The sequence below is a fragment of the Chiloscyllium plagiosum genome, chromosome 9 (assembly GCF_004010195.1).
Source record: "Chiloscyllium plagiosum isolate BGI_BamShark_2017 chromosome 9, ASM401019v2, whole genome shotgun sequence".
In the NCBI taxonomy this organism is placed as follows: Eukaryota; Metazoa; Chordata; class Chondrichthyes; order Orectolobiformes; family Hemiscylliidae; genus Chiloscyllium; species Chiloscyllium plagiosum.
This window is the reverse complement of record NC_057718.1, coordinates 29,767,372-29,780,996: the sequence shown is the minus strand read 5'-3', so window position 1 is coordinate 29,780,996 and position 13,625 is coordinate 29,767,372. Positions and strand designations below refer to the sequence as shown.

The following is a 13,625-nucleotide window of genomic DNA, read 5'->3' as shown; positions in this document are numbered from 1 at the left end:
TAAATTCTCATCCAAATCATTTATATAAAAGATGAATAACTGTGGACCCAGCACTGACCCCTGTGGTACACCACTGGTCACAGCCTCCAGTCTCAAAAACAGCCTCTACCACCACCCTCTGTCTTCTACCATCAAACCAATTTTGTATCCAATAGGCTAGCTCCCTGGATGCCATAAGATTTCACCTTCCTCAACAGCCTATAATACATACCTTGTCAAAGGCATCACTAAAGTCCATGTAGACAATGTCTACTGTGCTGCCCTCATCTCCTTTCTCGGTCACCCCTTCCAAAAACCTCAATCAAATTCATGAGCCATGATTTCCCATGCACAAAGCCATACTGACGATCCCAATGAGTCCTTGCTTTCTCGGTCACCCCTTCCAAAAACCTCAATCAAATTCATGAGCCATGATTTCCCATGCACAAAGCCATACTGACGATCCCAAATGAGTCCTTGCCTCTCCAATTGCCTGTAGATCCGATCTCTCAGAATCTCCTCTAACAGTTTTCCCACCACAGATGTGAGGCTCACTGGTCTGTAGGTCCTAAGCATTTCCCTGCAGCCTTTCCCAAACAATGGCACAACATTAGCCACCCTGTAATCTTCAGGCACTTCACCTGTGGCTGTCGATGATATAAATATCTCCACCAGGGGCCTGACAATTTCCTCACTGGGATAGACTTCTTCAGGTCCTGGGGATTTATCTACCTTAATGTTGTTTAAGGCTTCCAGTATTCCAGCCGACAAGAGGGGAGGGCACACTGGATCTGGTGCTTGGTAATGAACCAGGCCAGGTGTTTGACTTAGTTGTAGGTGAGCACTTTGGAGAGAGTGACCATAATTCAGTTACGTTTAGTTTACCAATGGAAAGGGATCGGTACATGCCACAGATCAAGAGTTATCAATGGAGCAAGGGCAATTATAATGCGATTTGGCAAGACTTAGGATGCATAGAATGGGGTAGCAAAATGCGGGGTTGCAGACAATGGAAATGTGGAGCTGGTTTAAGGAACAGATATTGCGTGTCCTTGATAGGTATGTCCCTGTCAGGCAGGGAGTAAGTGATAAGGTAAGGGAACCATGGATTACTACAGAAATTGCATCTCTTGTTAAGCGGAAGAAAGAGGCTTATGTGTTGATGAGGCAAGATGGTTCAGATGAGGCGATGGAGAGTTACAGATCAGAATAAAGGAGAACCCTAAAGCTTCCTGTGGTATGTGAGGAATAAAAGGATGATTAGGGTAGGAATAGGGCCAGTCAAAGTCAGAAGTGGGAACATAGAACATAGAACAATACAGTGCAGAACAGGCCCTTCGGCCCTCGATGTTGCGCCGACCTGTGAGCTATTCTCAGCTCGTCCCCCTACACTATCCCATCATCAGCCATGTGCTTATCCAAGGATTGTTTAAATCTCCCTAATGTGGCTGAGTTAACGACATTGGCAGGCAGGGCATTCCACACCCTTACCACTCTAGATTAGATTAGATTACTTACAGTGTGGAAACAGGCCCTTCGGCCCAACAAGTCCATACCGACCCACCAAAGCGCAACCCACCCAGACCCATTCCCCTACATTTCACCCCTTCACCTAACACTACGGGCAATTTAGCATGGCCAATTCACCTGACCCTGCACATCTTTGGACTGTGGGAGGAAACTGGAGCACCCGGAGGAAACCCACGCAGACACGGGGAGAACGTGCAAACTCCACACAGAGAGTCGCCTGAGACAGGAATTTAACCCGGGTCTCTGGCGCTGCGAGGCAGCAGTGCTAACCACTGTGCCACCGTGCCACCCACAGAGAGTCAGTCAAGCTGGTAGGCCTTTGGCCTTGGGAAGTAGAGAGAAAGGAGGGATTAGAAAAGGCCTGAATGAGAAGAGTAAAAATTCAGGCCCATCTGGGGCAAATCAGAAGTCATTTCGAGGAGATAACACAAGTTGGTTAAACAGGAGTCTTGATTATGAGAGGTGGATAATGGATGGGATTTATCCGAGGATTCTCTGGGAACTAGGGAGGAGATAGCAGAGCCTTTGGCTTTGATATTTGAGTCATCATTGTCTATAGGTTTGGTACCAGAGGACTGGAGGATTGCAAATGTTGTGCCCTTGTTCAAGAAGGGCAGGAGAGATGACCCAGCTAATTATAGACCAGTGAGTCTTATGTCTGTTGTAGGAAAAGTTTTGGAAAGGATTATAAGAGATAAGATTTATAATCATCTAGCAAGCAACAATTTGATTTCAGATAGTCAACGTGGTTTCGTCAAGAGCAGGTCGTGTCTCACAAATCTCATTGAGTTTTTTTATAGAGACATAGAGATGTACAGCATGGAAACAGACCCTTCGGTCCAACCCATCCATGCCGACCAGATATCCCAACCCAATCGAGTCCCACCTGCCAGCACCCGGCTCATATCCCTCTAAACCTGATGCTGCCTGCCTTGCTGTGTTCTCCCAGCCTCCTGCCTGTCCCTCCTGATGCTGCCTGCCTTGCTGTGTTCCCCCAGCCTCCTGCCTGTCCCTCCTGATGCTGCCTGCCTTGCTGTGTTCCCCCAGCCTCCTGCCTGTCCCCCCTGATGCTGCCTGCCTTGCTGTATTCCCCCAGCCTCCTGCCTATCCCTCCTGATACTGCCTGCCTTGCTGTGACCCCCAGCCTCCTGCCTGTCCCTCCTGATATCTGGTCGGCATGGATGTGTTGGACTGAAAAGTTTGTTTCTGTGCTATACATCTCTATGACTCTATGTCTTTATAATACAAGTTATCCCTCCATCCCCCTCCTTTCCACTGTCACCCAGAACCCCACCCTCCTTTCTCAAATTTTGTCAACTTTAGTTAGCAAACACAGAGAGTACCAGAGAAACTCAGTAGGTCTGGCAATATCTGTGCACAGAGAGAGAAACAGTATTAATGTTTTAATCCAGTAAGACTCTCAGCTATTTCCATGAATTCAGCCTCTCTCTCTCTCTCTTTCTCTCCCTCTCTCTGTTTCTCGCTCCCTCTCTCTATCTCTGTCTGTCTCCGCAGATTAGATTACTTTATTTAGATTAGATTACATTACAGTGTGGAAACAGGCCCTTCGGCCCAACAAGTCCACACCGACCTGCCAAAACACAACCCACCCAGACCCATTCCCCTACATTTACCCCTGCCCCAAATACTGCAGGCAATTTAGCATGGCCAATTCACCTGACCTGCACATCTTTGGACTGTGGGAGGAAACCGGAGCACCCGGAGGAAACCCACGCAGACACGGGGAGAATGTGCAAACTCCACACAGTCAGTCACCTGAGGCGGGAATTGAACCCGGGTCTCTGGCGCTGTGAGGCAGCAGTGCTAACCACTGTGCCACCGTGCTGCCAGACCTGGCGAGTTTCTCCAGTATTCTCTGCTTTTGTTTCAGATTTCCAGCACCCACAGTATTTTGCTGTTACTCCAGTTTACACCTTGGTCTGAAAGCTAGTCTGAGTGATGGAACTCCGATTTGTTTTAGCTCCACCTGCCCGCCCCTCCACCTCCCATGTACGCATTTCCCTGAAACAGGAAAACCTGAGGGGTTTACTGCGGGTGACACACGGGTGGGAAAATGCCAGTGGTGATTTGGTGTTGGAAAAACAAACTGTTCTGTTGTGTGTAAGAACACTTCTGGATAAAATTTGTTTTGGCCATGAATCCATTGCTGATTGTTGCAAAACCCCATCTGATTCACTAAATGTCCTTTAGGGAAGGAGGCTCCCATCCTGACCTGGTATGGATGAAGGTGGCACGGTGGCTCAGTGGTTAGCTCTGCTGCTTCATGGCACCAGGAGCCCAGGTTCGATTCCAGCCTCGGGCGACTGTCTGTGTGGAGTTTGCACACTCTCCCCCTGTCTGTGTGGAAAGGTGTATGGGTCAGGGTGGATGGGACATGGGAAATGCAGGATAGAGTGGGACAGGATAGAGTGGGTTCACATAGGATGCTCAGTGTGGATTCAATGGGCTGAATGGTCTGCTTTTTCATTTGAGGGATTCTACAGAAACAGTGCCAGAAGACTGGAGGATAGCAAATGTTTGTCCCCTTGTTCAAGAAGGGGAGTAGAGACAACCCTGATAATTATAGACCAGTGAGCCTTACTTCAGTTGTGGGTAAAGTGTTGGAAAGGGTTATAAGGGATAGGATTTATAATCATCTAGAAAGGAATAAGTTGATTAGAGATGGTTTTGTGAAGGGTAGGTCGTGCCTCACAAACCTTATTGAGTTCTTTGAGAAGGTGACCAAACAGGTAGATGAGGGTAAAGCGGTTGATGTGGTATATGGATTTCAGTAAGGTGTTTGATAAGGTTTCCCATGGTAGGCTGTTGCACAAAATACAGAGGCATGGGATTGAGGGTGGTTTAGCGGTTTGGATCAGAAATTGGCTAGCTGAAAGAAGACAGAGGGTGGTGGTTGATGGGAAATGTTCATCCTGGAGTTCAGTTACAAGTGGGGTACCGCAAGGACCTGTTTTGGGGCCACTGCTGTTTGTCATTTTTATAACTGACCTAGATAAGCGTGTAGAAAGATGGGTTAGTAAATTTGTGGATGACACTAAGGTCGGTGGAGTTGTGGATAGTGACGAAGGATGTTGCAAGTTACAGAGGGGGATAGATAAGCTGCAGAACTGGACTGAGAGGTGGCAAATGGAGTTTAATGTGGACAAGTGTGAGATGATTCACTTTGGAATGAGTAACAGGAATGCAGAGTACTGGGCTAATGGTAAGAATCTTGGCGGTGCAGATAAGCAGAGCGATCTCTGTGTCCATGTACATAGATTCCTGAATGTTGCCACCCAGGTTGACACGGTTGTTAAGAAGGCACACAGTGTGTTAGCTTTTATTGGTAGAGGGATTGAGTTTCGGAGCCACAAGGTCATGCTGCAGCTGCAAAAAACTCTGGTGCGGCTGCACTTGGAGTATTGTGTCCAGTTCTGGTCACCACATTATAGGAAGGATGTGGAAGCTTTGGAAAGGGTGCAGAGGAGATTTACCAGGATGTTGGCTGGTATGGAGGGAAGGTCTTATGGGGAAAGGCTGAGGGAACTGAGGCTGTTTTCATTAGAGAGAAGAAGGTTGAGAGGTGACTTAATAGAGACATATAAGATAATCAGAGGGTTAGATAGGGTGGGCAGGGAGAGCCTTTTTCTTCAATTGGTGATGGTGAGCACGAGGGGGCATAGCTTTAAATTGTGGGGTGACAGATATAGGACAGATGTCAGAGATAGTTTCTTTACCCAGTGAAACATCCTGCCTGCAACAGTAGTAAACTCACCAACTTTAAGGGCATTTAAATGGTCATTGGATAAACAACGAACAAAGAAAATTTACAGCCCAGGAACAGGCCCTTCGGCCCTCCAAGCCTGAGCCGATCCAAATCTATTGTCTAAATCTATCACCCAATTTCTGAGCATCTGTATCCCTCTGCTCCCCACCTACTCATGCATCTGTCCAGACGCATCTTAAATGAATCTACCGCGCCTGCCTTTACTACCTCTGCTGGTAACGCATTCCAGGCACCCACCACCCTCTGTGTGGATAAACATATGGATGAGAATGGACTAGTGTCAGATAGATGGGCTTCAGATTGGTTCCACAGGTGGGTGTAATATCGAGGGCTGAAGGGCCTGTACTGAGCTGTAATGTTCTATGTTCTACGTTTGATGTGACTGAAGACTCTCAGTATTATTAGTGGACTCCAAAATGAGAGAAAGTGAGGACTACAGATACTGGGGATCAGAGTTGAGAGTGTGTTGCTGGAAAAGCACAGCAGGTCAGGCAGCATCCGAGGAGCAGGAGGCTGTGGCCCGAGGGCGGCTGAGAGATAAATGGGTGGGGCTGGGGCGAAAGTAGCTGAGAGTGCGATGGATGGATGGAGGGGGGCTAATGGTGACAAGTCAAAGAGGAAGGTGGGGTGGATAGGTGGGAAGGAAGATTGATAGGTAGGACAGGTCAAGAGGGTAGTGCTGAGTTGGAAGGTTGGAACTGGGATGAGGTGAGAGGGAGGGGAACTGAGGAAATTGTTGAAATCCACATTGATGCCCTGGGGTTGAAGTGTTCCGAGGCGGAAGATGAGGCGTTCTTCCTCCAGGCATCTGGTGGTGAGGGAGCGGCGGTGAAGGAGGCCCAGGACCGCCATGTCCTCGGCAGAGTGGGAGGGGGAGTTGAAATGTTGGGCCACGGGGCGGTGTGGTTGATTGGTGCGGGTGTCCCGGAGATGTTCTCTGAAACGTTCTGTGAGCTGGTGTCCAGTCTCCCCAATGTAGAGGAGACCACATCGGGAGCAACGGACACAGTAGACGAGGTGTTTGGATGTGCAGGAAAATCTCTGACAGATGTGGAAGGCTCCTTTGGGGTCTTGGACGGAGGCGAGGGAGGAGGTGTGGGCACAGGTTGTGCAATTCCTGCGGTGGCAGGAGAAGGTGCCGGGAGGGGAGGGTGGGCTGGTGGGGGGCGTGGGCCTGATGAGGGAGTCACGGAGGGAGTGGCCAAAATGGCCCTCCCAAGAGAGTCAGTTCCAGTGGCAAATAGGGGGAGACAATGAATGTCATTTGAGCCAGTGACACATGAACCCAATAAAAACCATTGTCGAGCATATTTTGGGAATGGTTTGGGTGATTTACTTAAATATATTCTTTTTATGCATTCACAACACCTTGGTATCACTAGCTCAGCCAGCATTAATTACCCATCCCTAATTGCCCCATTACTGAGGTTCTGGTGTCACATGTAGGCCAGACCAGGTAAGGGCAACCTTTAAAAGGTATATGAATAGGAAGGGTTTAGAGGGATATGGGTCGGGTGCTGGCATATGGGACTAGATTAGTTTGGGATATCTGGTCGGCATGGACAAGTTGGGCTGAATGGTCTGTTTCTGTGCTGTACATCTCTATGACTCTCTGTGTCTAAAGGAACAAGACAGAGATCACTGATACGGGTCGGTCTGAGGAACAGGAGCGGGAGTTGTGTATTTGGGAGTTCGTGGGCAATGGACTGTCACCATCTGAACTTGCTGCAGCTCCGCGAGGTTCAGGATCACAATGGGGCTGGTGTACCTACTGCAGTGAGGACACGTTCGAGACTGAGACTGACGAGATCTGACGGCGCCCAACCATTGGTTTCAGCTCCAAAGATCGAGAAATGATTTTGATAAAGGTGTTGAATGGTCTGGACAGAGAATGGAGACAGGAACAGCCTCAATGAGCTGATTGGTGTCCTCCTGTTCTGATGATGCAAAAGATAATCTGAAATCTGTCCATTGTTTCCCTCCTGTATCCGTTCTGATGACTTTCCCAAGGATTGAGTTTGCAATGTAGTGGATGAACAGCAGGGGGCAATGGTGTTCTTTACCAGACTGCTCAGTACAGTCACAATGAACGTGAGCACTGCTCCTGAATTACCTCCAGTTACACATCTTCGTTGCTTTATCCTGCTCCCCACACACTGAGATCCCGCTTTCAGTACCTCAGGACATGGTTGCCCCAGAGGCTGCTTGCTCCTTATCTCCAAATGTGGCTCTTCAACTCCGAGAGTCATCACTAGTTCCCGTGATGGGCTCCGCGTGGGGCCTGCATTGGTCTGGGGTCTGAAGGAGGCTAATGCTGAACCTTTGTACTTCTTTATGCATCTCCTTCTTTCCTAACATCCTGCACCGAGGTACCTTGGTACCTAAGATGGTGCCCTGAGGTGGCTTTGTAAACGTTTCAATGTACTCGTGTGTACAATGTGGCAATAAGGCTGGTTCTGGCTCTGATACCTTCAGGAGATGCTGGAAACCAGATTCTGGATTAGTGGTGCTGGAAGTGCACAGCAGTTCAGGCAGCATCCAAGGAACTTCGAAATCGAGGAAGGGCTTTTGCCTGAAACGTCGATTTCGAAGCTCCTTGGATGCTGCCTGAACTGCTGTGCACTTCCAGCACCACTAATCCAGAATCTGGTTTCCAGCATCTGCAGTCATTGTTTTTACCTCATCAATATCTGAGTAAGTTTCTCTGCTTTCTGGTAGATGCAAGACAGCTGCTCTGATATTTAACATTGATTGTTACAAACATAGAATCATACAAAATAAAGGTAGAAGTAGAAGTAGGCCATTCTGCCGAATGAATTTGCTCCATCATTCAAACAGATCATGATGATAATCTACCTACATGCTGTTTTTCCCACCATCATTAGTATCCTGAAATGTATTGATTTCTGACTCAATTTATGAGTGTCAGTGAACAAAGAGACTTTGGGCTGCAAGTTCTTAGTTTCTTGAAAGTGGAGTCACAGGTAGATGGATAGTGAAGAAGGCATTTGATATGCTAGCCTTTATTGATCAGTGCATTGAGTACAGGAGTTGGGAGGTCATATTGCAGCTGGACATTCGCTGGGCCACTTTTGGAATACTGTGGCCAGAATTGTTATAGGAAGGATGTTGTGAAACTTGAAATGATTCAGAAAAGATTTACAAGGATGTTGTCAGGGTTGGAAGGTTACAGCTGTAGGGAAAGGCTGAATAGGCTGTTTTCCCTGGAGAGTTGGAGGCTAAGCGATGACCTTATAGAGGTTTATAACATCAAGGGGGTGCATGGATAGGGTAAATAGAGAAAGTCTTTTCCCTGGGGTGGGGAAGTCCAAAACTAGAGGGCATAGATTTAGGGTGAGAGGGGAAAGATTCAAAAGGGACCTGAGGGGTAACTTTTCCATGCAGAGGGTGGAGCATGTATGGAACGTGCTGCCAGAGGAAGTGGTGGAGGCTGTACAATTACAACATTTAAAAGACATTTGGATGGGTATATGAATAGGAAGAGTTTATAGGGATATGGGCCAAATGCTGGCATATGTTCCAAATTATCTTAGGGTATCTGGACAGCATGCACGAGTTGGACTGAAGTTTCCATGCTGTACAACTCTATGACTCTATAACTCTATGTGTTCATGGAATCTGGGTGTCACTGGCCAGTCCAATTTTTATTGTTCATCCATAACTGCTCTGTGGTTAAATGCTTTCCAGAACCTCTGGACTCCATGTGGTGCAGGTATATACAGTTAGGAAGGACATTCCAGGATTTTAAGCCAATGACAATGAAGGAAAAATAATACTGTTCCAGTTCTAGATTGTGTAAAGCTTAGAAAGAGAGACTTACAGGTGGTGATATTCTCATTGCTCTGTTGCCTTTGTCCTTCTAGGTCCTGGGTTTGGAAAGTCCTGTCAAAAGAATCTCAGTGAGTTGTTGCAATGCATTTTGGAGACACTGCTACGACCTTTCCTTGGTGGGAGAGCATGTGAATGCTAAAGTCATCAGATGGGCTCAATCAATGTACGATCAATAGGGTCAAACTTTGTCCTGGATGGTATCTAGAGTGTTCTTGGAACTGCATTCATTCAGGCAAGTGAAAAATATTCCATCACACCCCTGAGCTGTGCTTTGTAAATTGTGGACAGTCTTTGAGAAGCCAGGAACTGAATTATTTGCCACAATATTCCCAGCCTCTTACTTATTCTTGTAGCGAAAGTATTTATGGTTGTCCTAGCTCAGTTTCTGGTCAGTGATCATCTGCAGGATGTTGGAAGTAGGAGACATCAGTGATGGTAATGCCAAGGAGACAGCCAATCAAATCAACGGTGGTACTAATGAGCCACTCTTAGACTCATAGACTCAGAGATGTACAGCACGGAAACAGACCCTTCGGTCCAACCCATCCATGCCGACCAGATATCCCAACCCAATCTAGTCCCACCTGCCAGCAACCGGCCCATATCTCTCCAAACCCTTCCTACTCATATACCAATCCAGATGCATTTTAAATGTTGCAATGGTACTAGCCTTCACCACTTCCTCTGTCAGCTCATTCCATACATGTACCACCCTGTGCATGAAAACGTTGCCCCTTAAGTCTCTTTTGTATCTTTTCCCTCTCACCCTAAACCTATGCCCTCTGGTTCTGGACTCCCCCACCCCAGGGAAAAGACTTTGTCTATTTATCCTATCTATGCCCCTCATGATTTTATAAACCTCTATAAGGTCACCCCTCAGACTCCGACCCTCCAGGGAAAGCAGCCTTAACCTATTCAACCTCTCCCTTTGGCTCAAATCCTCCAACCCTGGCAACATCCTTGTAAATCTTTTCTGAGTCTAACCCTGGTGAATGAGCTATTCTGGAAGCTTCCACGATTCTCTCCTTATCTTGGTAGTGATGGACTGCACCAGGAGAGGACGAGGGCGTTGACCCAGACCTGATCTCCACGCCGTGACCCGATGAGCCCTCTCGATCTTCAAACCTTTCATGCCAGCCTTGAAGTTAAGGAATTTCAGCAATCTGGTTGGGAATAATCAAATACCTGACCCAGAGTACATTCTGTGCCCTTGACACTCAGAATATCTTCCCAGCAATGTTTAACATTGAGGGTAAATTATCTAGTGTTCTTCGCAGATGTAACAAGTAAGGTGAATAATGGGGATCCTGGAGATGTTATAAGTCTGGATGTCCAGAAGACACTTGATAAAGTACCATACAAAAGGTTAATACACAAAGTAGGATCACATGGGTTTGGATAGAGAATTGGCTAACCAACAGAAAGCAGAGAGCTGGGAATAAATGTTTTTTTTCTGGTTGGCAAGGTGTAGCTAGTTGGGTTCCACAGGGCTTTGTCCTCAGGCTCCAACTATTTTCATTCTATATTCATGACTTGAATGCAGGGATCACGGGTTAGAGGGGCTTAATTGTCTACTCCTGCTCCTAGAATTTATTTTCTTAACATAGAAGAAAAGATTTATCATCTCAAGCGGTGTGTGGAGAAATAATCATTAGAAGGTTTCTTTGCTCATGTTTAAACTGATAGCATAAGACTTGGGGAGGTGGTATTGTGGCATATTGCGATATTTGAATTCCTAAGTATCTGCAATGAAAAACCAGCCTAATGACATAAATATAACTATGTTGATTGTCGTAAAAAAGCCCATCTTATTCATTTATGTCCTTTATGGAAGGAAATCATTCATACTTACCTGGTCTTACTTTACCTGGCTACCAACTGACTTCAGATCCACAATAATGTGGTTGAGCCTTAACTCATAAAAACACTCAAGCAATAGAATTTAATAAATGCTGGCCCAGTCAGTGATAATCTCCTCCTAAATATGAATTTTAAAAAACACCCTTCCAACTCTATGCTACTGTGCTGCTACTTCTGATAGGTCTGACCAGTTGGTGGAACAGGATTTACTCAAAAATGTTACTGGTGGTGTCTGGGACATAGTCATACTAATAGAGTCCTACCTTGCAGACAATGGCAGGATGCTTTTTTACTAGTCTATGAAACAGTTCTCCCAGTTTTGGCACAAGCCCCCGTATGTTAGGAAGGCTGACTGAGCTTTGGATTCCATTGGTGTTTCTCGTACCCTTGGTTGTTGTGAGTCGTCTACCTTGTTTCATTCCTTCGGTTAGATTTTGTAGTGATTGAACACAACTAAGTGGTTGTTAGGCCATTTCAGATGATATTTAAGAATTAGCCACATTGCTGTGGGTCTGAAGTATTATACCAGGTGAGGATGGCAGATTTTCCTCCTAAGGACATGAATGAACCAGTTCGGTTTGTATGATAATTGATGATCTTTAGCTGGTCCCACCTGAGACTAGCTTTTATTTTCATATGTTTATTCACCAAATTCAAACTACACTGGCTGCTGTGGTGGAACTTGAATTCATGAAGAGTCTGGATCTCTGGATTACTAGTCCACTGATAATACTACTACCTCATTACCTCCCTGCCTCCCACACTCAATAATTCTGCACAACTGAGGTAGAGAATTCCAAATTCAACATTCCCTGAATGAGAAAATTCTTTATCATCTTAGTCTTAAGGCCTGCAGCTTATTCTGAGACTATGAGCCCTGATTCTAGATTCACCAGCCAAGGGGAATATCCGATCTGCATCTACACTGTAATGCCCCGTAATAATTTTGTAAAGTTTCAGTAAAATCACCTCTCATTCTGCAAAATGTTGGAGAATACTGACCCAGTTTCCTTAATCTCTCATGAGGAAATCCTGCAAGCCCAGGTATCCATCTGGTGAACCTTCAGTCTTCACATTTTGTGGCAGAATGTACTCCTTTTCCACCAGTCAAAGAGTCAGTCAGCAGCTCACCAACTTTAAATCTGGCTGCTCCTCAGCAATACTACACTGAGATTGGCTTTGAGTGGGAGTGAGATTTCCATTTCTCAACATCAGTCACTCCCTCCCTCAAGACCTGCCAAACAATCAGATTGGCGAGTAGCTCTTTTAGTTCCAACAGGACCAAAAACAAGTCGTGGCCACTGCTGAGGCTATACACAATCATGAAGAAGGCTTAAATCTCCTAGACTATAAAGGTAGTTAAGTTTATTTATTGTGTTCTGGGAAGAGATCAAAGACCTTAGTTTGGTGAGAAGGAGTTGGGAATCTCAGAGACCAGCTGAGCCCAAAGCGGGTATTAAACATTTTGTCTTACCACCCTAAAAGGGCACAGGCAATCCTCCAAAGTGGCACCCTTCTTTCCTTCCCATCTTTTAGCCCATATTGTTAAATTTGCATGTTAATTACCTTCCTTCCAGCTTCTCCAGCCAAACATATTATTACAGCTAAGGCAAACAGAGATCCATTAGTGACCATCACTTGGAAACTTGAGGTGCAGAGAACAACATATTAGCATGGATATAGGATTGGTTAGCAACCAGAAAAAAGAAAGGGGTAGAGATGGATTACTTTTTTGTCAGCAAGTGAAGAGCCATAGGGATCAGTCCCAGAGCCTCAGTTACTTACATATCGATGACTTGGAATAGAGGACTGATTGTATCGTTGCTAAGTTTGCTGATGATACAAAGGTAGATAGGTTTGGACGAAGGGACAAGGAGTCTACAAAGACCTTAATAAATAAATTGATACAGGAAGTGGACAAAAACTTGACAGACAGATTATAAAATGGGGAAATGTGAATTTGTCTATTTTGGTAGGAATAATTAAAAAATAAGGTATGTTATTTAGAGAGATTGCAGAATGTTACAGTATAGATTAATTTGGGTGTCATGGTACATGTAACAATGAAAAGCTAGTATGTAGATACAGCAAATGAATAGGAAGACAAATGAAAAGTTCATTGTAAGGGGATAGGAATATAAAAGGAAGAAAACCTTACTCATATTTTGTGGGATATTGGTGAAAGCACATCGAGAGTTCTGTGCAGTTTTGATCTCCTTGTTTGCATTGTTTTGGAACTTTTGAAAAAAAGTCAACACAACGGCAGTTTTGAAAGGGAGAAGAACAGACAAAGGAAGCACACAGTGAGGTCAGTGCAGGAGAGAGAGTGCGTCTGGGAAAATTAACAAACAGTGAAATTCACAACTGATCTTGGAGGAACTGTTGGGTGAAGTTCACAGCACAGAAGCAGATAAGTGTATTGTTGTTTTAAGTGTGACCTACAGAAAGTCTGCAGTAGTGAGTAGAGTGGGTTCTTTCTTGATTATATGTTTTTGGAGCTATGTCTCTTGATTAAACTTAAAATATAAGCCATAACTATTAACTTAACCTGGGGCAGTGTTTGTGGAGGAATAAGACGGTGTTAATTTCTGGGTCTGTAGATTGTGAAGAAGCAAAA

General features: G+C 45.6%; 1 protein-coding gene across 1 annotated transcript in view; it reads left to right on the top strand.

The window, feature by feature from the left end:
- Window positions 1-12,764, top strand: part of ppm1ba (protein phosphatase, Mg2+/Mn2+ dependent, 1Ba) — a 124,845-nt gene extending 112,081 nt beyond the window's left edge. Inside the window, exons 6-7 of the mRNA XM_043696764.1 lie at window positions 6,234-6,240; window positions 12,748-12,764. Coding sequence (XP_043552699.1) covers window positions 6,234-6,240; window positions 12,748-12,764 — 24 coding nt within the window. The remainder of the gene's footprint in view (window positions 1-6,233; window positions 6,241-12,747) is intronic.
- The last annotated feature ends 861 nt before the right edge of the window (window positions 12,765-13,625 follow it).